The sequence below is a fragment of the Erythrolamprus reginae genome, chromosome 6, assembly GCF_031021105.1.
Source record: "Erythrolamprus reginae isolate rEryReg1 chromosome 6, rEryReg1.hap1, whole genome shotgun sequence".
NCBI lineage: Eukaryota > Metazoa > Chordata > Lepidosauria > Squamata > Dipsadidae > Erythrolamprus > Erythrolamprus reginae.
The window spans coordinates 78,323,372-78,348,577 of record NC_091955.1 but is presented as its reverse complement, the minus strand read 5'-3'; the positions used below and the strand labels follow the sequence as shown (position 1 = coordinate 78,348,577).

The 25,206-nt window shown below is 46.9% G+C and overlaps 1 protein-coding gene across 1 annotated transcript in view; it reads right to left on the bottom strand.

Annotated features, from left to right (window-relative positions):
* The window catches only part of CREB3L2 (cAMP responsive element binding protein 3 like 2), a 103,541-nt gene that overhangs the window by 31,804 nt on the left and 46,531 nt on the right, over nt 1-25,206 (bottom strand). Inside the window, exon 2 of the mRNA XM_070756353.1 lies at nt 11,678-11,894. Within this exon, the coding sequence (XP_070612454.1) occupies nt 11,678-11,894 (217 nt within the window). The remainder of the gene's footprint in view (nt 1-11,677; nt 11,895-25,206) is intronic.

Genomic DNA, 25,206 nt, shown 5'->3' with positions numbered 1-25,206 from the left:
AAACCTCTCTGGAGAGAGGGGACCGGTTGAATAGCTCTAATAGTCAACAAATGAGAAATAGCCTCCTCCATTCGGATACGAGATGGAGGGGAACTGGGAGAAGGACAAGAAATAAAAACGGTTAGGAGGAGGTGAAATGAACTCTAACTTTAGGCTCCTTTCCACAGAGTCAATGACCCAGGGGTCCTTACAAGAACGGTGCCAGGCGGAAGAGAACCAGGCTAGGCGACCGCCTATGGGAAAAGGAGGAAAACTTACCATCTGGCTCTTTTGGAAGCCCTGGTAGAAGAGGATCCTCTCTGATAACGGGAACCTCTGCCCCTGGTGGTTCTAGATTGGGATCGAAACCGAGGGGAATACTGACCTGGACTCCTTGAAATGCGAAGCCCCGATCCTGTAGACGCCCTGTGCGCCGAAAGGGCTACGGTTTAGGGGCCTTCTTGGTGGTAGGTCCCAAGACCTTTTTCTTGTTTGTGGTCTCTGTAAGGAGAGGGTCCAGAAGGTCTCCGAAGAGGAGGTCACGTTTCAGCGGACCCATGGCTAACTGCCACTTCTGTCTTACTCCCGCCTGCTAAGGGCGGAGCCATAGAAGTCTTCTGGCCGTTGTGGAGGCTGCTACTGACCTGGCTGCAAATCTGGAAGATTGGAGGGTAGCATCTGCTACATATTGGGCAGCTGCGAAGATTTTGTTGAAATCCTGTTGGCCCCGTAAGTCATCTGGAGACAGGTGTGGTTGGAGCTGACGAAGCCACAAGAGCATAGCTCTGGAAAAGAAGGATGCCGCTGCAGCACTCTTAAAGGCCCATGAGTCTGCAAGAAGACTCCTTTTGAGCATTGCTCAAGTCGTTTGTCCTCTGGCCGGAGGACCTCCTCTGCTTCGCCAGGCATGGCGGCAGTCGAGTGGAGAGTCTTCACTGGTTCATCTGGCTTGGGACATGTTAGGAGTTCCTCATAGACGGAGGAGATCTTGTAGAGCTTCTTGACCTTGGGAGTGGGAGTAAAGCCAGCAGTTGGGTGGTCCCACTGTTTAAGCAAGGCATCCTTAACAACTTGGGCATAGGAATTACCTCATTGTCTTCCTGTTCTTTCATGAAATAAGGAAGATTATCCTCCGGAGGATCTGAGGAAGAAGTAGCCTGTTTTTCTTGCCCGGCTAGCCCCGTGGAACTCTAGCTTTAAGCAGGAGAGATTTGAAAGGCTGCGAAGGAAAGATAGCAGCTGGGGCTGGAATCTTAATCTGAGATTCCTCATCTTCCGACAGACGCTGAAATGGGTCATCATCCTCTTCTGCATCCACGTCCTCATCCTCTTCCTGAGAGGAGTCAGAGACCTCCATGGCTGGGGCTCTGTAGGAAGGAGAAGAACTCACGGGACGGGAGGAGCGTGGAGAGGGATGAGACAGAGAAGGCACATTGAAAGATGAGAGTTTAGCGTCAATGGTGTTAGTCAGAATAGTCAAGATAGACTGAAACTCCGGTGGCAAGGAAGAAATATCAGCCGGAAAGGCCGGAGGATCCCTGAGGGCCTGAGCAGGTTCTGGCTGGGAGGAATCCTCGGTAAAATCTGGCTCCTCTGGACCTAAACCCCATAGGTTAGGTTGGGGTGGATTTAGGTTTGGCTCATCCAGGGATAGCACAGGAACCCCAGAAAGAGGCAGGTTAGAGGCCTCCGGGGGGGTTGGATTGATATGCACTTGGGCCTGCACCTTAAAAGTTTGGCTGGTTTATCATGTATTTTTTTGTAGGGCTGGGTCCCTTCTCTTCTCAGCCCTGGAGGGCTTGGCTAAGGAATGGGTGCCTGAGGAAGAGGAGGAAGAGGCCTGGGGAACTTCAGTAGAATTACCAGTAGGCCTAACCTCTTTGGGACCTTTGGTAGTGCCTCTCTTGGGAAAAGAAGCCATAGTCTGACAATTAACAGAAGACAAGGCTGAGCCAATAACTGAATAATAAGGAGAAGAATTTCAAGGACTTCCCAAGAGGAATGGATCCTGCTTCGAGGCCTCGAAGCTGCTGAAACTTGAGGACAATCTGGGCAAACCCAGAGTTCGTGCCCCCAAACCCAGCGGGGCCAGCCTCCCTAAACTTTATAATTAAGTAAACCAAGGCACTCTGGTTGGAGGCTTAGCCGGTGGAGAATTTAGCCTGGGACCCCCAAGGCCCGCTCCGGGATCCACGCGGTGGACTGAGGCCTACACGGCTGGCAGGGGGCCAACACGAGAGGCCTAGATTTAAAAAGGGCGCGAAGGCCTTCGCGCCGAAAAAGATCGCTGCGTAAAATTTCTTAAAGGGGAAGCGATCGACTAAGTCCAGGAGACTAGAGGGCGTCTCACTCCGCAGGAGGTATTTCTTAAGCCCTTAAATATTTGTATACAATAATAATCAATAATTCAATAGGTAAATACTTGCACCAGGACCTCCAGGCCAAAGGATTAGAAGAATCCACAAGCGGCCGCAGGAATCGTAACCGGCAAAACCGCCGGGGGAAAACGAAACCGCAACTTCTCCCAAGGAAAAAAGCCTAGCCGCTTTTTTTCTTTTTTTCTTTTAAACGGCTGGCGCAATTAGTGCAAGTAAATCAATAAAGACAATAAATCTTACTACTTTTTGAAGGAAAAGATCGAAGGGAAGGTGTTAGAATGTTGAACGAGCTATCACAATACAACCGCAGGATATGCGAACTGAGCGAATTCTGGGGAAGGGGCGGATCCAGCAGTCTTTTTTAATACTAGGCTCAGTTCCAACGGATTGGACAGGAGCAACCCATGTGACTGCTGGACCCACTCCTTCAGTACGGAGAAAAACCCCATGCAAGGTAAGACAAATCTTATTTCCAATTTAATAAAATCTTTGGAGTGCTTTTTGCAACAAAAACAATTCATATGAAAAAAATGGGGTTCCCTTCAAATAGTCAAATAAACCCTAGCAAAGTAAAGTTTCCAGACTAACATGAAACGGTATAACCTTAAATGAATTCTAGTAATGCTGATGTAATATATCCATGATATAGATTTCAGGGTCGGACAAAAATATATTTTTTTCTTAAACACATCACCGCAGAATGATGCAATAGTCAGTAATTTCCTTTCTGACTAATTCCTTGGTTCCAAATTCCAGTTAATGCTAACCAGAATGAAATACAGCTGGATGACATACTTTACTTTAGAAAAGCTTCGGATTCTAGTTACAGAGATGTTGGGAATAAGGGTAAGTTGGCATCACGCTCATTCACTTTTAACTTTTAGTTTAAGTTTGTCACTCAAATTCATTATAAGGAAACCTTTATTTTAAGCTAGAACTTTTCTTGCTAGGTAAAGAAGTAAAGAAAGCAAAACGATAGAGAGAATGTGACTGATTCTGGTTATCATCTCAAAGATCTATCCAGGGAAATAAGTTTCTTAAGTGTGATATACAGATGGTCCTTGACTTATGATCACAATTGAATCCAAAATTTCTGTTAGCCGGACAGTTTACGGAGAACACGGTTGTCCCAAAGGGGCTTTTTCAAGAGGCAACTGGACTTTCTGGTTTTTGTTTTGAAGACACTTTGCTTTTCGTCCAAGAAGCTTCTTCAGCTCTGACTACATGGTGGGAAATGGAAAGATTTATACTCCTTGCAGAGTATAAATTTATAAAATAAATATAAATTTATAAATACATAAAATCAGTAGCGGGTCTTCGGAGAGGGGCGGTATACAGATCTGATAAATTATTATTATTATTATTATTATTATTATTATTATTATTATTATTGGAATGGTAGAGGAGAGTGCACTGCTAGTGCACATCTGCTGAGTGCGCAGCTTTCGTTCTCTTGCATGCACGCACGCACATGCGCCCCAGCGTGGTTTTGCTTCTGCGCATGCACAGAAAGCAAAATCTCACGAAGGGGCGTGTGTGAGATTTCAGTGATTCCTGCGCATGTGCGGAAGCAAAACGTTTGCCAAAATCTTGCATATTTTGCCTCCTGCGCATGCACAGAAGCAAAAAGACGCTGGGACGCACACATGCATGCACAAAAGAACAGAAGCTGCGGTATTGACAATCTGCCCCGCATAAAATGTATACTCCTTGCAGAGCTGTGTGCAAGTAATATAAATAGCCGCCCCGAGTCTACGGAGAGGGGCGGCATAAAAATCTAATACATAATAATAATAATAATAATAATAATAATAATAATAATAATAATAATAATAATAATAAATAATCCTTCCATTATCCAGTCACCGCTGAAGAAGCTTGGATAAAAAGCAAAACGCCTCCAAAAACACCCCAGAAAGTCCCAGTTGCCTCTTGAAAAAAGCACCTTTGGGATAGCAGGATAATTATTAAGTGTGTTTTGCGCCATTTTATGGCCTTTCTTCTCATATTTGTTAAGCAAGGCATTGCAATTGTTAAGTTAGTGACATGGTTGTTAAAGGATTCCGACTTCCTCATTGACTTTGCTTGTCAGAAGGTCGCAAAGGGGATCACACGATCCTGGGACCCTGTAAACATCATAAATATGAGTCAGATGTCAAGTGCTTGAATTTGGATCATATGACCATGGGGATGATGCAACGGTCATAAGTGTGGAAAAATGGTTTTAAGTTATTAAAATGGTTGTAAGTTATTATTTTTCAGTGCCCTTGTAACTTTGAAGGATCTCTAAATGAGGACCCGGATTGTCGGGGCAATATGCTGGCTCTGTTTAAAAGTGCTATTGCTAACATGTTGTAAGCCACCCTGAGTCTAAGGAGAAGGGCTGCATTAAAAAAAAGCCAAATAAATAAAAATAAATAAACAAACAAATAAATAAATTAAAAGGTGGACTGGCTGTATAAATATGTGTGGTCTGTATGTGTACATATTCATATGTATGTAACAGTACTCAGTGAGGGGCTACCAAATTTTTTACTACCATACTGAGAGCAGGGCACGATGGAATAAGGTGAAAGATTATATCTTAAGTAGAATATATGACGACAATGTGAAAAATAAACTACAATCACTTTTTGTATGTAAAGAAATGTAAACCGGAGCCAAGGAAGAAATTGAAATTTATTGTAAATAAGTTAACCCCCTAAATGGTGGAGGGGTTTATTGGTGTTGGGCACTCTTTCTTTAAGATTTTTTTTGTTTGTTTGTTGTAACAAAAATTTAATAAAAATTTTTTTTTAAAAAAAAGTGCAAAAAAAATTTTTACCATGCTGAGAGCATGGCTTATGCAGGATGCCTTGCATTTTATTTCAACGTCTTTCAGTGCAAATTGGGTGCTCTAGGGTAGAGCTCCATTTTCGCTACCCCACTGTGTGTTCCCCCCCCTCGTCTGGGCAGCAGCCCACCCCTGACCGTACTCCCAGTGAATGTCACATATATAGTTAACAAGATCTGATTTTTGCCACAAGTAGGATATGACTTCAGAGGCCAAACTTTCTTGGGGGGGGGGGGATAATAAACAACCCTGAAAAGAGGGCAAATTGAAAGAAGGTTCATAAGGATAAACATATGTTTATTATTTTGCTTAATTGTTTAAATAAATTGAACGTTGGTTCCCTATCTGATATGTTACTTTTCGGTCCTTGGCAGGAGTAGTAACTACTCCTGCCAAGAGTACTGGAAAATAAATCAATCTCAAGGGTAGCTTTTGGAAGTAAAAAGGACTGTCCTCCATCTTAATGTCAGGACTATAGATGTGACTCAAGATCAGGCGTCCGGTCTGCAATTGTATTAATCTATTTCTGCTTTGGAAAGTTCAGGAAGTGGTGTCTACTTGCAAGCAAAAGCAAAACAAGTATCCTGTGACAGTGATGTTGGCAACTTTCTGCTGACAAAATCTCAGTCCGGCTTAAAGCTTGACTTGGCTTATTTATGTGTTGAGAAACTTGCTATCAAAAAACGTGTCAACTCGCAAAGCTTTCCTGAACTGCTCCGGAGTTGCCATAGGCAAGGGGATGGGAATCCCGCCTCGCAGCTGCACCAAGGAATCTGCCCCTAGACGGCCAAAGTCAAAGCCATCTCCAAGCAAGGGCTGGAGGAGCTTCTACGACCCGAAAAATTGTTTCATTGGGGAATGCCCACTGCAACAATATCGCCAAAAAAGCTTCTAGAGTTGTTAACCTGAGCCTACCCAGCTTCTGCTCAGGCAATCTCACACTACTCACAAGAGCCTACAAAACTTTTGCCAGACCCATCCTAGACTACTGCTCATCTGTCTGGAACCCACACCACATCTCAGACATCAACACCCTTGAAAATGTCCAAAGATATTTCACCAGAAGAACCCTTCACTCCTCCACTCGAAACAGAATATCCTACGAAAATAGACTAACAATCCTAGGCCTAGGAAGCCTAGAACTACGGCGCCTAAAACACGATTTGAGTATTGCCCACAAGATCATATGCTGCAACGTCCTACCGGTCAATGACTACTTCAGCTTCAACCGCAACAACACAAGAGCACGCAACAGATTCAAACTTAATACGAACCGCTCCAAACTTGACTGTAAAAAATATGATTTCAACAATTGAGTTATCGAAGCGTGGAACTCATTGCCGGACTCAATTGTGTCAACCCCTAATCCCCAACATTTCTCCCTTAGACTCTCCACAATTGACCTCTCCAGGTTCCTAAGAGGCCAGTAAGGGGTGTATATAAGTGCACTGGTGTGCCTTTCGTCCCCTGTCCATTTGTCTTTCTTTTCTCTCACTTATCATATATATTTTCTTTCTTTCATATATACTCTCCTCTAAGTTCACTTTACCCTTATATATATTACTACATGTCTATTTTTCTTCCTATGTATTTGTGTATTGGACAAATGAATAAATAAATAAAATAAATAAATAATGCGATTGGGAGGGGGAAACAGGGTCAAAGGCAAGGTGTGAATTTGGTGAAGCCAGAGCCTTCATCTAGGTCAGTGTTGGCAATCCTTTTTTCCCATGGGTGCCAAAGGAGTATGGGTGGGTGCTATCGCGCATGCACAAGTGCCCACACCCATAATTCAATGCCTGGGGAGGGTGAAAACAGCTTTCCCTGCTCCCCAGAGGCCCTCTGGAAGCCAGAAATGGCTTGTTTCCCAACTTCTGGTGGGCTCACTAGGCTCAGGTTTCGCCTTTCCCAGGCTCCAAAGTCTTCCCTGGAGTCAGGAGAGGGTAAAAAGGCCTTCCACCATCATCCTGGTGGAAGCCAAAAACACCCTGCCAGAGCCTCTGTGCAAGCCAAAAATCAGCTAGCCAGCACACACATGCATGTTGGAACTGACTTAGGGCAATGGTTCGCATGGCAGCAAATATGGCTCTGCGTGCTACCTGTGGCACCTGTGCCATAGGTTCACCATCACTGACTTAGGTTGTGCCAATATGGCGCTCTTAATAAAATAACTGGATTTTTCTTGCTAAATGGCTTGAGACTCCTAATTTTATTAGGGCATTGATCGGAACCCTGACAAAACAATTAAGACTCCACTGCAACATGAATTAAGATTTCTTTCCAACAACTATGGAAAACCTCAATATGTGGGAGAAAATGAAACGATATGAAGACAGAAAGGGGGGGGGGGGTATTGTTTTATTCCAGCTCCTATCCAATTCTATCTCAGCAGGCCTGATAAGCAGGCATCAGTGCTTAGAACAGTAAAAAGATCGTTAATAATTCACCAGAAGTATGAGTAACTCTAAGTCTCGGCTATAATTGTCCCAAAGTCCCTAAGATCTTGGCTATAATTGTCTATTTTCAATAGAAAAAAAATTAATTATAACTGATCGATAATGAGAGAAACACACAGACACAGCATCCTGGTGAATTCCCAGATCCACTTGATTGCAATTTCTTTTGGAATTTTCATTTTTTGGGGAAAAAAACTAAACGGAAGCTGTCATGCTAGAAAGCAACGCAGTCTTGCACAACAAGAAGGCTTTGGAGTTCTGTATAAGCTCAGTAACATTCTTCAAGAAATAAAAAGGATAGCTCTATACTTCATTCAAAGTATGTCCAAATGCCCAAAATGTTAGAGGTTACCTAAGGTAATGAGAGCAGCAGGGAGCAACCTCTCCAGCTTGTTTTCATTAATGGGTGGGTTATGATCCACCATCCTCAAGATGGCAGCCATTTTGTGAATATGTACAGTGATACCTTGTCTTACAAACTTAATTGGTTCCGGGACGAGGTTCTTAAGGTGAAAAGTTTGTAAGACGAAACAATGTTTCCCATAGGAATCAATGGAAAAGTGATTAATGCGTGCAAGCCCGAAATTCATCCCTTTTGCCAGCCGAAGCGCCCTTTTTTGCACTGCTGGGATTTTCCTGCAGCTCCCCATCTCTGGACTTCTGTGTTTTTGCGATGCTGCAAGGGAATCCCAGCAGGGGAATCCCAGCATCACAAAAACAAGCACTTCGCTGGCAACGGAAGTCCGTAGGTGGGGTTTCCCAGCAAAGGGAGTATCAGTGAAATTGCAGCATCGCAAAAACACCAAAGTCCTTGAAACCCCACCTCCAGTCCTCCGTGTTTTTGCGATGCTGCAATTTCACTGACGCTCCCCTCGCTGGGAAACCCCACCTACGGACTTCCGTTGCCAGCAAAGCGCCTGTTTTTGCGCTGCTGGGATTCCCCTGCAGCATCACAAAAACACGGAAGTCCGGAGGTGGGGTTTCCCATGGCGGGGAGCCTCAGGGGAATCCCAGCAGTGCAAAACGGGTGCTTCACTGGCAACGGAAGTTTGGAGGCGGGGCATCCCAGTGGCAGCGGTGGGTTTGTAAGGTGAAAATAGTTTGTAAAAAGAGGCAAAAAAATCTTAAACCCTGGGTTTGTATCTCGAAAAGTTTGTATGATGAGGCGTTTGTAAGACGAGGTATGACTGTACTGTCCTCTCCTTATGAAAACAACTTTCTGAGAGCAATAAAGAGATGTAGATGAAACGAGGATTGATTGTCTGGAATTTGAACATTTCAATGTTCAACTGGTAGATTTTCTTCCATAAAAATATATGATTTAATTCCCATTTCTAATTTAGGTCCTCACTTAAGACCTTTTACATTTACTGAGATTATGAATTTCTATATTTTTTTAAAAAAAACCACTTGCGTATTTTTACTCATTCAAGAAAGAAAACATGTCATGAATTATCACAGCTATTTGTAAAAGTACCCGTTATTCCTTACCATTTTAACAAATGGCAAGGATAATAACAGGTACTTTTACAAATGTGTGATATTAATTTGCTGCCAGCGCGTTAAGCAAGGTCCGATTAAATAAATGCATATCAAAGTGATTTTTAGCAGCATATATGGCCACAACTAGAACAATGGTCAGATAAAAGAAATCTTCCACCTCTCTTTGCTGTGGAGAATCATTTCTGAATCAAGCAGGTTTCTAAAATAAACAAACAGGGGTCCCATTTTCTGCAGATATGATCACCTAATGGCAATTTGCAATGTTTGAGTTTACATTTATTCATTCATTCATTCATTCATTCATTCATTCATTCATTCATTCATTAGATTTGTATGCCGCCCCTTTCTGTGGACTCGGGGCGGCTCACAACACAATAAAACAATTCATAACAAATCTAATAATATACAATTTAAAATTTAAAAAATAGTTTAAAAACCCAATTTTTAAGCAGACATACCTACAAAAATACCATACATAAATTATATAGGCCCGGGGGATACCGTATTTTTCGCTCTATAAGACGCACCTGCTGATAAGACGCACCTAGATTTTAGAGGAGGAAAATAGAAAAAAAATAGAAAGAAAGAAAGAAAGAAAGAAAGAAAGAAAGAAAGGGGGAAGGGACATAACAGAGGAAGAAAGCAAGGAAATCTATGAAAGGGGAGAGTAAGAGAGGAAGGACTGAAGGAAGGGAGGGAGGGAAGAAGGTAGGAAGGAGAAAGAAAAGAAGAAATAGAGGAAGGGAAGGTAAAAGAGAGAAAGAAAAAGAGCAAGAAAGAAAGAAAAAGAGAGAAAGAATGAAAGAGAAATAAAAATAGAGAGGGGGAATGAAAGAAATGGAAGAAGGGAAGGAAGGAGAGAAAGAAAGAGAAAGAAAGAAAGAGAAAGAAAGAAAAAAGAATGAAAGAGCAAGAGAGAAAGAGAGAAAGCAGAAATGAGAAGCTGAGAGCTGGCAGGCCAGGAGCCTCGCATGTGCTGTTGGAAGGGGGCTTGGTGGTCCTGGGAGATAGTGAACATTGTTCCTTCTTCCCTCCCAGCACAGAGGGGTGGCTTCCTTCCCGGTTCCCCGCTGCACCTCCCCAGTGCAAAGCGCAGGACTGCCGCCTCCCCCTCGCCCCAGGATCTCGCGCTTGCAGCTTTGGGCAGGGGGCTTGCGGGGAGGCGGCAAACGGTTGCTTGGAAGCAGAACCTCGGAGCAACTCAACCGCCTTGCTTCCACCGGAGAAACACCAAAGCGAGAGCTGGCAAGCGGGGGGGGAACGGGGACTGCCTTCCGCGGGAGTTCGGGGGGGTGTTGGGGCACGCAGGGGCCGGCAGGCAGGCAGGGAGGGAGGGAGGCGCCAGCATCGGACGGGTCGGACGGAGGTGTCAGACGGGCAGCTCCGACCGGCTGCGAGCGACTGGCTGGGTTTTGGGTCTTCGAGACCTCCCCGCCTCCTGAAGCGATTCCCGTAGCCTTCCCAAAGGCTCGGAGCCGCCAACGCTCCTCCGGTGCCGCTCCGCCTCCTAAACCTGCGCGGTGGAGGCGTCCCCCGGCCCAGCACTTCTGGAGGCCGAAAGGCGCGGCTCTCTTTGGGGTTGGGAAGAGGAGAGGCGGCGACAGAGGCGGGACACTTTTGGTGAGTATATCGCCGCCCCCCCTCTGCTCCAGCGCCTCCCCCCCCTCCCTGCCTGCATCTTCGCTCCATAAGACGCCGCTGATTTTTCATCCTACTTTGGGAGGAAAAAAACTGCGTCTTATGGAGCGAAAAATACGGTATATCTCAATTCCCCCATGCCTGACGACAAAGGTGGGTTTTGAGGAGTTTACGAAAGGCAAGGAGGGTAGGGGCAGTTCTAATCTCTGGGGGGAGCTGGTTCCAGAGAGTCGGGGCCGCCACAGAGAAGGCTCTTCCCCTGGGGCCCGCCAACTTACAATTATATACATTGAATACAGCTTCAGTTTTTCAAAATACTCAAACCTGCTGTCCCCATTTTAGGTCTCCAAAGAGGCTGCCAGTTGCTCAGAATATTGTTAGCCAGCAGAATAGTAACCATTCTATTTTGTTGTTGTTGTTGTTATTGTTTTTTCCTGACAACAGCACCATTTGGAAATGTCTGAAATTCTAAGTAATTCACACTCCCATTGCCTACTTCAAGATTCTAGACAGGTTACACCTCAAGGCAACCATGAGCTGGGGTGGCGCAGCAAGTAGAGTGCTGTACTGCAGGCCACTGAAGCTGACTTGTAGATCTGAAGGTCAGCGGTTCAAATCTCACCACCGGCTCAAGGTTCACTCAGCCTTCCATCCTTCCGAGGTGGGTAAAATGAGGACCCGGATTGTGGGGGCAATAGGCTGGCTCTGTTAAAAAGTGCTATTGCTAACATGTTATAAGCCGCCCTGAGTCTAAGGAGAAGGGCGGCACAAAAATCAATCAATCAATCAATCAATCAATCAATCAAATAAATAAATAAACAAACAAACAAACAAACTGTGGGAGTCTTATTTCCAGAAGTTGGTTAGCAATATTCAGCACATCCTTTTACCTTCATTGAAATTGTCGTCAGCTGAAATATGGGTCAATGGCGATTGGGGCCGGGAGTCCCCACAAAGGGAGTAGCTATGCTCTGCCTGGATGAGTGGAGCTGGAGAAACTGGCGATAACTCCACTTCCATCATCTCATTTTTCTCAGACAGGAAAGGATCGTTCAAGAGCTGTCCCAAAACATCCTGGGAAAAGTCATCAAGGAGTTCTGTGAAGGGCTGTAAGAAAGGAAAAGAAGCACAGAAAGAATTTAATAAAAGCCGTAAACCACCATACTTTACATTGGTTCCACCCAATGATCAGTAACAAAACAATGGAAAAAATAACAGAACCAGCATTAATCACTCTCTATTCAAGGAGCCTTCAATATCAGATCTTCCATTTGAGAGATTTTTCAGTTCCATTTTCCCATTAGCTGTTACGAAATACAGAGATACCTTGTCTTACAAACTTAATTGGTTCCGGGACGAGGTTCTTAAGGTGAAAAGTTTGTAAGACAAAACAATGTTTTCCATAGGAATCAATGGAAAATAGGCGTTGATTGCTTACCTGAACACCTCTTCTCGTACGGTGAGCGGGTACAGCAGTCACATGGGTTGCTCATGTCCAATCCGGTGGAACTGAGCCTAGTATTAAAAAAGCTTGCCGGATCCGCCCCTTCCCCAGAATTCGCGAATCCATAGACTAGGCTCAGCTGTGAAGCTCTGTAGTGTTCAACTCTTATTGTTAGAGGAAAAAAAGGTTATAGAAAGGTAAAGAAGACACATACAAGGGCGGGAAGTGACTGCTGTACCCGCTCACCGTACGAGAAGAGGCGTTCAGGTAAGCAATCAACGCCTATTCTCCGTACTGAAGGAGCGGGTCCAGCAGTCACATGGGACATACCCAATAGATGGTCCCTAGGGTGGGATTAGATTGCTATCGTGTGAGATAACGGATTGGAGTACCCTTCTGCCGAAGGCAGCGTCCGCTGAAGCGTAAGCATCAATCTTGTAGTGCCTGATGAAGGAATTTGGCGAGGCCCAAGTGGCTGCTTTGCAGACCTCCTCCAACGGGGCTTGAGTCGCCCAAGCGGCCGAGGTGGCTGCGCTCCTGGTGGAATGCGCTGTGATGTTCCTTGGGACTGAGAGGGAAGCCGATTCATAGGCCTTAGATATAGTCCCTCTGATCCAACGGCCTATTACTGTGGAAGACACTTTGGCACCCATTACTCTGGGGTGATAGGCTATAAACAGTGCTTCTGACCTCCGAAAGGGTCCAGTGCGTTGGATATAGATTCTCAGCGCTCTAATAAGATCCAGGGTGTGCCATCTAATTGCCAAGGGATGGTCTCGTTGGAGGCAGAAGGATGGTAGGACAATATCCTGAGTCCTGTGGAACATGGAACTGACCTTGGGTAAGAAGGTGGGGTCCAGTCGCAAGACTACCTTGTCCTGATGAAATTGACAAAGGTCCTGTCTGATTGAGAGGGCAGCCAACTCCGAAATGCGTCGTGCAGAGGTAATAGCCACCAGGAATGCTACCTTAAAGGATAGGTACCTGAGGGACGCCGATTTTAGGGGTTCGTATGGTGCCTGCGTGAGGGAATGGAGAACCCGTGGCAAATCCCAGGATGGATACCTGTGGACCTTGGAAGGTCTGAGGTTGGCTATGCCCTTGAGGAATTCCTGAACTTCAGGGAAGGATCGGAGAGGCTGTCTGCGGGGACCCCCTAGGACAGATGAAATGGCTGCCAGATGACGCCGGAGGGTGCTGGTGGAAAGTCCTTTATGGAAGCCTTGCATAAGGAAGGAAATGATTCTGTGTATGGGAATGCACAGAGGAGAGAGGCCTTCCTGTAGGCACCACTGGTGAAACTTGGACCACGTGTGGTCGTAGATTCGATTGGTCGAACCCCTTCTGGCCCTTAAAATGACCTCCACTGACTCGGGGTCATGACCACGCAGTTCTAAGTCTCTCCTGATAACAGCCAGGCGGTGAGGTGGAACCACTCCGGGTCTGGATGGAATGAGGCCCCCTGCCGCAGCATATCCCCCGAAACGGGGAGTCGCCAAGGGTCCTGAACGGACAACTGTTGGAGATCCGCGAACCAGGACCGGCGGGGCCAATGAGGGGCGATTAAGATTACCCGGGCCCTCTCGGTGAGAACCTTGTGAATCACGTCCGGGAGAATTGGAATTGGAGGAAATGCGTAGAGTAGGCCTGGAGGCCATGGACTCCGGAGGGCATTGATTGCTTCCGCTCCCGGGGATGGAAATCTGGAAAAGAAGCGAGGGAGTTGGGCGTTCGCATTGGTCGCGAAGAGATCCAGAATTGGTAGGCCGAATCTGAGGCTGATTTGATGGAACAGGTCTTGATGGAGGTTCCACTCCCCTGGGTCTATCGTTGCTCGAGATAGCCAATCCGCCTGGACGTTGAGGCTCCCCGAGATGTGGTCGGCTAGGAGCGACCGAAGATGTTTCTCCGCCCAAAGGCCTAACTTGAGGGCCTCCCTCATGAGGGCCCTGGATCTCGTGCCCCCCTGTCTGCAGATATGGCTTTTTGTGGCAATGTTGTCGGTGAGAATGAGAACGTGCCGGTTGGGAATGCGAGGAGAGAAATGCTTCAGAGCCAGGGAAACTGCTCTTAACTCTAGCCAATTGATTGGCCTGGAAGCCTCCTCCGGGGACCAAGTGCCCTGGGCTATCATCCCCTGGGCGTGGGCGCCCCATCCCGATAGACTGGCATCTGTGGTGATGACAAATTGATCCGGGCACCTGAACGGGGATCCTTTGTCCATGGCCGGAGACTTCCACCACTTGAAGGATCTGCGAACACTTGGTGGGATGACAATGCGACGATTTGAGTTGCTGTGCCCCGATCTCTGAAAGGGTAATAGGAGCCACTGAAGTTCCCTAGCATGAAGGCGAGCCCAGGGAATGATGCCTATGCATGACACCATCTTCCCCAAAAGGGATGACAGAGTTACTATGGATACTGAAGATTTAGATAAAATGTTAGAAATTAACTCCCCTATACTGAGTTTTCTCTCGGGAGAGAGAAAAACCTGGGAGGATTCTGAATTAATAATGGATCCCAGGTGTAAGATGGATGTGGAAGGTTGGAGATGACTTTTATCAAAGTTGATGGAAAATCCATGGTCCTGAAGGACTGACATGGTGACAGAAAGGTCTGATTTCACTTTCTCTAGGGAGTTCCCATGAATCAAAATATCATCAAGATAACATAAAATGTGGATGGGAGACGCCCGGATATAGGACGCCAGGGACCCCAAGAGCTTTGTAAAGACCCGAGGGGCCGAGGAAAGGCCAAATGGCATCGCCCTATACTGGAAATGCCTGCCTTGAAAGGAAAAACGTAAAAATTTTCTGTGACATTTGGCTATAGGAATGTGGAGGTAGGCCTCAGTGAGGTCTAAGGAGACCATAAAATCTCCCGTGTGAATGGCGGCCAAAATAGAGGATAAGGATTGCATCTTAAACTTCCTATATTTGATGAATAGGTTCAGCCTCTTTAAATCCAAAATAGCTCTCCAACCTCCGGAAGACTTTGGAACCATAAATAGGATGGAGTAAAAACCTAGGCCCCTCTGACCGGAAGGAACCGGTTGAATGGCTCTGATGGACAATAAATGAGAAATGGCCTCCTCCATACGGTTACAATCTGAGGGGGACCTGGGAGAAGGGCAGGAAATAAAACGTTTCGGGGGAGGAGAAGTAAACTCTAAAAGAAGGCCTGTTTGAACAGTGTCAATGACCCAGGGGTCCTTGGAGGTGAGACGCCAATTAGAGGCGAAATGGGCTAGGCGACCCCCTATGGGAATTGAGGCAGGATTACCATCTAGGTTTTTTTGAAGCCCTGTTAGAGGACGCTCCCCTTTGGAAGCGAAAACCTCTGCCCCTGGAGTTCCTACCTTGGGAACGAAAGCGGGGGGAATACTGACCTGGAGATCTCTGATAGGAAGCCGCTTGATCTTGTTGGCGCCCTGGGCGACGAAAGGACTGCGTTTTGGTAGCCTTTTTGGTGGTTGGACCCAAAACTTTCTTCTTGTCCGTGGTTTCCGTGAGGAGTGGATCCAGAAGATCACCGAAAAGAAGGTCGCGCTTCAAGGGTCCCTGGGATAGTTGCCACTTCTGGCGTACTCCCGCTTGCCAAGGGCGAATCCATAGGAGTCTTCTTGCCGTTGTAGAAGCTGCAATAGACTTAGCAGAAAATCTAGTAGATTGCAAGGTGGCATCAGCCACGTACTGGGCAGCTGCAAAGACCTTGTTGAAGTCTTGTTGACCTCTCAAGTCATCGGGAGGAATATGCTGTTGAAGTTGGCGAAGCCACAGAAGCATGGCTCTGGAGAAAAATGAAGCTGCTGCAGAACTTTTAATGGCCCAGGAATCTGCGGTGAATCCTCTTTTGAGCATTTGTTCAATCCGCTTGTCCTCTGGGCGGAGGACTTCCTCCGCTTCGCCTGGCACAGCCGCTGCCGAGTGAAGGATCTTGACATGTTCATCCGGTTTAGGGAAGGATAGAAGCTCTTCATAGGAAGAGGAAAGTTTGTACAACTTTCTGTCCTTGGTGGAGGGATTAAGCCCAGAGGCTGGGAAATCCCACTGTTTAAGTAAAGCATCTTTAAACAATTTAGGCATAGGAATTACCTCATTATCCTCCTGTTCCTCTGTGAAGTAAGGTAAATTCTCCTCCGGGGGATCAGTGGAAGTGGAGGCTTGTTTCTCCTGGGCCGCTAATCCCGTAGAAATTCTAGCTTTGAGGAGGAGAGATTTGAACAATTGAGAAGGAAAAATAGTAATTGGAAAAGGAACCTTTATTTGGGATTCCTCATCATCTGAGAGGCCTTGAAAGGGATCCTCATCATCCTCCATATCCTCATATTCGTCCTGAGAGGAGTCTGAATCATCCTGAATAGGAGCTCTAACCGCTGGGGAAGAACCCAAAGGGCGGGAGGGACGAGGAGGAGGAGGAGGTAAGGGAAGCTCATTGATGGTAGAGAGTTTGGCATCAATGGCCTTGGACAACACAGAAAAAATAGATTGGAACTCAGGAGGTAAATTAGAAATATCAGCAGGAATGGCAGAAGAATCCCTAAAGGCCTGGGAAGATCCTGGCTGGGGGGAATCTTCAATAATATCTGGTTCCTCTGGACCTATGCCCCATAGGTTAGGTTGGGGTCTGTCTAGGTTAGGCTCATCCAGAGATAACACAGGGACCCCAGAAGGAGGTAGACTAGAAGCCTCTGGGGGGTCTTGACTACTGAGTACTTGGGCCTGTACTTTCAAACGTTTTGCTGATTTGTCATGGATTCTTTGTAGGGCTAGGTCCCTTCTCTTCTCGGCCCTGGTGACCTTGGTCGAGGGGCGGGCCCCTGGAGAAGAGGAGGAAGAGGCCTGGGGGATACTAGTAATCTCATCGCCTGTAGGCCTGGCCTCTCTGGGACCTTTAGTTGTGCCTCTCTTGGGAAAAGTAGCCATAGTCTGACAATTAACAGAAGACAAGGCTGAGCCAATAACTGAATAAATATGGAGAAGAATTTCAAGGACTTCCCAAGAGGAATGGATCCAGCTCCGAGGCCTCGAAGCTGCTGAGACTTGAGGTCAATCTGGGCAAACCCAGAGTTTGTGTCCCCAAATCCAGCGGGGCCAGCCTCCCTAAACTTTTAATTAAGTAAACCAAGGCACTCTGGTTGGAGGCTTAGCCGGTGGAGAATTTAGCCTGGGCGTCCCAAGGCCCGCTCCGGGATCCACGCGGTGGACTGAGGCCTACGCGGCTGGCAGGAGGCCAACACGAGAGGCCTAAATTTAAAAAGGGCGCGAAGGCCTTCGCGCCGAAAAATCGCTCCGTAATAGGATTCTTAAAGGGGAAGCGATCGACTAAGTCCAGGAGACTAGCAAGGCGTCTCACTCCGCAGGAGGTATATTTTAAGCCCTTTAATAATATACAATAATGAATCAATAAATCAATAATTCAATACTTGCACCAAGACCTCCAGGCCAAAGGATTAAAGGAATCCACAAGCGGCAGCGGGGATCGTAAACGGCAAAACCGCCGGGGGAAAACGAAACCGCAACTTCTCCAAAGGAAAAAAGCCGAGCCACAAACGGCTGGCGCTATTAGTGCAAGTAAATAATAATGGTAAAAAACAATTCTTACTACTTTTGAAGGAAAAGATCGAAGGGAAGGTGTTAGAATGTTGAACGAGCTATCACAATACAACCGCAGGATATGCGAACTGAGCGAATTCTGGGGAAGGGGCGGATCCGGCAAGCTTTTTTAATACTAGGCTCAGTTCCACCGGATTGGACATGAGCAACCCATGTGACTGCTGGACCCGCTCCTTCAGTACGGAGAAGCGATTATTGCGTGCAAGCCCAAAATTCACCCCTTTTGCCAGCCGAGGTGCCCGTTTTTGCACTGCTTGGATTCCCCTGAGGCTCCTCTCCATGGGAAACCCCACCTCCGGACTTCCGTTGCCAGCAAGGCGCCTGTTTTTGCGCTGCTGGGATTCCCCTGCTGGGATTCCCCTGCAGCATCACAAAAATACGGAAGTCCAGAGGTGGGGTTTCCCATAGAGGGGAACCTCAGGGGATTCCCAGCAGCACAAAAACGGGTGCTTCGCTGGCAACGGAAGTCCGGAGGCGGGGCATCCCAGTGGCGGCGGTGGGTTTGTAAGGTGAAAATAGTTTGTAAGAAGAGGCAAAAAAATCTTAAACCCCGGGTTTGTATCTTGAAAAGTTTGTATGATGAGGCGTTTGTAAGATGAGGTATCACTGTAGCTTCAATTTCATCATGCCCTTCTCTTCACATGTTTAGGAATATAACAATTGTTGTATAACATCAGATCTACAAAGGAGGTTCAGGGTAGGGAGATATTTTCCCTACTCTTCATAATCAACCAAGCTCATAATGTGAGCACAGGCCACTTTCATTTATGGGGCTCTTTTCAGTACACAACAACAATAAGGATCAACACCACTTCACTCAACTGAAATCTAAAGGGAACTACAACAGTGGTGGGTTGCTCCTGGTTCAGCCTGGTTCGGCGAATCTGTAGCGGTGGTGGAAGCTCCGCCCACCCGCATGCACAGAAGCAGCGCATGCGCATACGAGCACGGACACGAACCGGTAGTGATGGGATTTAGAATCCACTACTGAACTACAACAATATTCCTTTACCAATGTGAAATCATGATTTTTGATCTGGTATTCTAATAATTTACTAGCCTGACCACACAAAAATATTTTCGTATATTTCCGCACATTAACTTAAAGCCACAAAGCAGAAAATGGACTCATGGTAGCACATTCAGTGAGGTGCAAACAGTCCCTCTACACATTCATGGTATGGACTCATGTAGGTTATCATCATGATTCAAGCAGTTTTTTTTCCTTTTTTTCCTAACACTATGGCTGCACCAATTAGGCCCTTCCCAATAATTCCATAGACATTTAGAAAGATGTCTAAATATAGACATTAAAGGCCCATTTAGCAGAGGCAGGCAATGCTACTGTATACAGTAATTACATTTTTCTCTATTCCATTCTCAGTCTGCATACTTTGGACTCATACTCGCAACAACTTAAAAAAAAATAATGCCAAAGATCATCATATTTTATGATAACTGAAAATATGTGTTCACAAGATGTTCTATGAAGTACTTTATCAATTTATAAAACAATTTATGGTTAGAGTCAAGTTCTAGCAGTTCAGGGGAGAAGGGAACACTCTCTTCCTCCAGACTTTATAGTAGCTGTTTTGCTATACTATCAATTCAATCTATTTTGTAAAAACTGGAATCCGGGTAGTTTTCAAGCACATGCAATTCCATTATCTTATACCCGCATGCCAAATTCTACAGTATTTTTTTAGCTTTATTTTGGACTGTTCCCTATGCACTAGTATACATTTTTTTTCTGTATTTAATTTCTCAACACATTATTACTATTATTATTATTATTATTTAATTAAATTTGTATGCTGCCCCTCTCTGCAGACTCGGGGCGGCTCACAACAATAGTGACAAAACAATGTAATACAAATCTACTAATTTAAACTAAAAACCCATAATTTAAAAAAATGCACACAACACACCATACATAAACAATATAGGCCTGGGGAAGTTATTTCAGTTTCCCCATGCCTGACGGCAGAGGTGGGTTTTAAGAAGTTTACGAAAGGCAAGGAGGGTGGGGGCAATTCTAATCTCTGGGGGGAGCTGGTTCCAGAGGGTCGGGGCCGCCACAGAGAAGGCTCTTCCCCTGGGACCCGCCAGACGACATTGTTTAGTTGACAGGACCCGGAGACGGCCAACTATGAGGAACTTTACTTACATGTGTGCATATTTGTCTATGAATGCAACTCTGTCCTAAAGGGATGTTTATTATTGAGAGTGCATGGCTATAACCTTTCCCACAACAATAATAAAATGGCTGTTTTCTTTATTTTGGTAAGGAGAATTAGAAAGGAAAGGCAAGGAAGCAGGCTTTCTCAAAATATAAAGTTCCCTAATAGCAAGAATTGTTCGATAATGAAGTAGCCTTTTTCACTGGAGTTTAAAGCAAACAGCAAAAATGTCTGTAGGCGTAGGTGACACCATCTTGGTTTTTTCTTCTGCGCATGCATACTTTTTAAAATAGGCGTTGATTGCTTACCTGAACGCCTCTTCTCGTACGGTGAGCGGGTACAGCAGTCACATGGGGTTGCTCATGTCCAATCCGGTGGAACTGAGCCTAGTATTAAAAAAGCTTGCCGGATCCGCCCCTTCCCCAGAATTCGCGAATCCATAGACTAGGCTCAGTTGTGAAGCTCTGTAGTGTTCAACTCTCATTGTTAGAGGAAGAAAGATATAGAAAGGTAAAGAAGACACATACAAGGGCGGGAAGTGACTGCTGTACCCGATCACCGTACGAGAAGAGGCGTTCAGGTAAGCAATCAACGCCTATTCTCCGTACTGAAGGAGCGGGTCCAGCAGTCACATGGGACATACCCAATAGATGGTCCCTAGGGTGGGATTAGCTTGCTATCGTGTGAGATAACGGATTGGAGTACCCTTCTGCCGAAGGCAGCGTCCGCTGAAGCGTAAGAATCAATTTTGTAGTGCCTGATGAAGGAATTTGGCGAGGCCCAAGTGGCTGCTTTGCAGACCTCCTCCAACGGGGCTTGAGTCGCCCAAGCGGCCGAGGTGGCTGCGCTCCTGGTGGAATGCGCAGTGATGTTCCTTGGAACTGAGAGGGAGGCCGACTCATAGGCCTTAGATATAGTCCCTCTGATCCAACGGCCTATTACTGTTGAAGACACTTTGGCCCCCATGACTCTGGGATGATAGGCTACAAAAAGTGCTTCTGACCTCCGAAAGGGTCCTGTGCGTTGGATATATATTCTCAGCGCTCTGGTGAGATCCAGGGTGTGCCATCTAATTGCCAAGGGATGGTCTCGTTGGAGGCAGAAGGAAGGTAGGACAATATCCTGAGATCTGTGGAACATGGAACTGACCTTGGGTAAGAAGGTAGGGTCCAGTCGCAAGACTACCTTGTCCTGATGGAATTGACAAAGGTCCTGCCTGATTGAGAGGGCAGCCAGCTCCGAAATGCGCCGGGCAGAGGTAATAGCCACCAGGAAGGCTACCTTAAAGGATAGGTACCTGAGGGATGCCGATTTTAGGGGTTCGTATGGTGCCTGCGTGAGGGAATGGAGAACCCGTGGCAAATCCCAGGATGGATACCTGTGGACCTTGGAAGGTCTGAGGTTGGCTATGCCCTTGAGGAATTCCTGAACTTCAGGGAAGGATCGGAGAGGCTGTCTGCGGGGACCCCCTAGGACAGATGAAATGGCTGCCAGATGACGCCGGAGGGTGCTGGTGGAAAGTCCTTTATGGAAGCCTTGCATAAGGAAGGAAATAATTCTGTGTATGGGGATGCACAGAGGGGAGAGACCTTCCTGTAGACACCACTGGTGAAACTTGGACCACGTGTGGTCGTAGATTCGATTGGTCGAGCCCCTCCTGGCCTTTAGAATGACCTCCACTGAATCGGGGTCATGACCACGCAGTTCTAAATCTCTCCTGATAACAGCCAGGCGGTGAGGTGGAACCACTCCGGGTCTGGATGGAAAGAGGCCCCCTGCCGCAGCATATCCCCCGAAACGGGGAGTCGCCAAGGGTCCTGGACGGACAGCTGTTGGAGATCCGCGAACCAGGGCCGGCGGGGCCAATGAGGGGCGATTAAGATTACTCGGGCCCTCTCGGTGAGGACCTTGTGGATCACGTCCGGGAGGATTGGAATTGGAGGAAATGCGTAGAGTAGGCCTGGAGGCCATGGACTCCGGAGGGCATTGATTGCTTCCGCTCCCGGGGATGGAAATCTGGAATAGAAGCGAGGGAGTTGGGCGTTCGCATTGGTCGCGAAGAGATCCAGGACTGGTAGGCCGAATCTGAGGGTGATTTGATGGAACAGGTCTTGATGGAGGTTCCACTCTCCTGGGTCTATCGTTGCTCGGGATAGCCAATCCGCCTGGACGTTGAGACTCCCCGAGATGTGATCGGCTAGGAGCGACTGGAGATGTTTCTCCGCCCAAAGGCCCAACTTGAGGGCCTCCCTCATGAGAGCCTTGGATCTCGTGCCCCCCTGTCTGCAGATATGGCTTTTTGTGGCAATGTTGTCGGTGAGAATGAGAACGTGCCGGTTGGGAATGCGAGGAGAGAAATGCTTCAGAGCCAGGGAAACGGCTCTTAACTCTAGCCAATTGATTGGCCTGGAAGCTTCCTCCGGGGACCACGTGCCCTGGGCTATCATCCCCTGGGCGTGGGCGCCCCATCCCGATAGACTGGCATCTGTGGTGATGACAAATTGATCCGGACACCTGAACGGGGATCCTCTGTCCATGGCCGGAGACTTCCACCACTTGAAGGATCTGCGAACACTCAGTGGGATGACAATGCGTCGATTTGAGTTGCTGTGCCCCGATCTCTGAAAAGGCAACAGTAGCCACTGGAGTTCCCTAGCATGAAGGCGAGCCCAGGGAATGATGCCTATGCATGACACCATCTTCCCCAAAAGGGAAGATAGAGTAACTATGGATACTGAAGGATTAGATAAAATGTTAGAAATTAACTCCACTATACTGAGTTTTCTCTCGGGAGAGAGAAAAACCTGGGAGGATTTTGAATCAATAATGGATCCCAGGTGAGAAATGGAAGTGGATGGTTGGAGGTGACTTTTATCAAAGTTGATGGAAAATCCATGGTCCTGAAGGACTGACATGGTGACAGAAAGGTCTGTTTTCACTCTCTCTAGGGAGTTCCCATGAATTAAAATATCATCAAGATAACATAAAATGTGGATGGGAGACGCCCGGATATAGGCCGCCAGGGACCCCAAGAGCTTTGTAAAGACCCGAGGGGCCGAGGAAAGGCCAAATGGCATCGCCCTATACTGGAAATGCCTGCCTTGAAAGGAAAAACGTAAAAATTTTCTGTGGCATTTGGCTATAGGAATGTGAAGGTAGGCCTCAGTGAGGTCTAAGGAGACCATGAAATCTCCCGAGTGAATGGCGGCCAAAATAGAAGACAAGGAGTGCATCTTAAACTTCCTATATTTGATGAATAGGTTTAGTTTCTTTAAATCCAAAATGGCTCTCCAACCTCCGGAGGACTTTGGAACCATAAATAGGATGGAGTAAAAACCTAGGCCCTTCTGACCAGAAGGGACCGGTTGAATGGCTCTGATGGACAAAAGATGAGAAATGGCCTCCTCCATACGGTTACAATCTGAGGATGACCTGGGAGAAGGGCAGGAAATAAAACGTTTAGGGGGAGGAGAAATAAATTCTAAAAGAAGGCCTGTTTGAACAGTGTCAATGACCCAAGGGTCCTTGGAGGTGAGACGCCAATTAGAGGCGAAATGAGCTAGGCGACCCCCTATGGGAATGGAGGTAAGATTACCATCTAGGTTTTTTTGAAGCTCTGTTAGAGGAAGCTCCCCTTTGGAAACGAAACCCTCTACCCCTGGAGTTCCTACCTTGGGAACGAAAGCGGGGGGAATACTGACCTGGAGATCTCTGATAGGAAGCCGCTTGATCTTGCTGGCGCCCTGGGCGACGAAAGGACTGCGTTTTGGTAACCTTTTTGGTGGTTGGACCCAAAACCTTCTTCTTGTCCGTGGTCTCCGTGAGGAGTGGATCCAGAAGATCACCGAAGAGAAGGTCGCGCTTTAAGGGGCCCTGGGATAACTGCCACTTTTGGCGAACTCCCGCTTGCCAAGGGCGAATCCATAGGAGTCTTCTTGCCGTTGTAGAGGCTGAAATAGACTTAGCAGAAAATCTAGTAGATTGCAAGGTGGCATCAGCCACGTACTGGGCAGCTGCAAAGACCTTGTTGAAGTCTTGTTGACCTCTCAAGTCATCGGGAGGAATGTGCTGTTGAAGTTGGCGAAGCCACAGCAGCATGGCTCTGGAGAAGAAGGAGGCCGCTGCCGAACTTTTAATGGCCCAGGAATCAGCGGTGAATCCTCTTTTGAGCATTTGCTCGATGCGCTTGTCCTCTGGGCGGAGGACTTCCTCCGCCTCGCCTGGCACAGCCGCTGCCGAGTGAAGAATCTTGACAGGTTCATCTGGTTTGGGAAAGGATAGAAGCTCTTCATAGGAAGAGGAAAGTTTATACAACTTTCTGTCCTTGGTGGAGGGATTAAGGCCAGAGGCTGGAAAATCCCACTGTTTGAGTAAGGCATCTTTAAACAATTTAGGCATAGGAATTACCTCGTTATCCTCCTGTTCCTCTGTGAAGTAAGGTAAATTCTCCTCCGGGGGATCAGTGGAAGTGGAGGCTTGTTTCTCCTGGGCCGCTAATCCCATAGAAATTCTAGCTTTGAGGAGGAGAGATTTGAATAGTTGAGAAGGAAAAATAGTAATTGGAGGAGGGACTTTTATTTGGGATTCCTCATCCTCTGATAAGCCCTGAAAAGGGTCTTCATCCTCCTCTACATCCTCATATTCATCCTGGGAGGATTCTGAATCATCCTGAATAGGAGCTCTGACCGCTGGGGAAGAACCCAAGGGGCGGGAGGAACGAGAAGGAGGAAGAGGTAAAGGAAGCTCATTGATGGTGGAGAGTTTGGCATCAATGGCTTTGGACAACACAGCAAAAATAGATTGGAACTCAGGAGGTAAACTGGAAATATCAGCAGAAATGGCAGAAGAATCCCTAAAGGCCTGGGAGGATCCTGGCTGGGGGGAATCTTCAATAATATCTGGTTCCTCTGGACCTATGCCCCATAGGTTAGGTTGGGGTCTGTCTAGGTTTGGCTCATCCAGAGATAACACAGGGACCCCAGAAGGAGGCAGACTAGAGGCCTCTGGTGGGTCTTGACTACTGATTACTTGGGCCTGCACTTTCAAACGTTTTGCTGATTTGTCATGGATTTTTTGTAGGGCTAGGTCCCTTCTCTTCTCGGCCCTGGTGACCTTGGTCGAGGGGCGGGCCCCTGGAGAAGAGGAGGAAGAGGCCTGGGGGATACTAGTAATCTCATCGC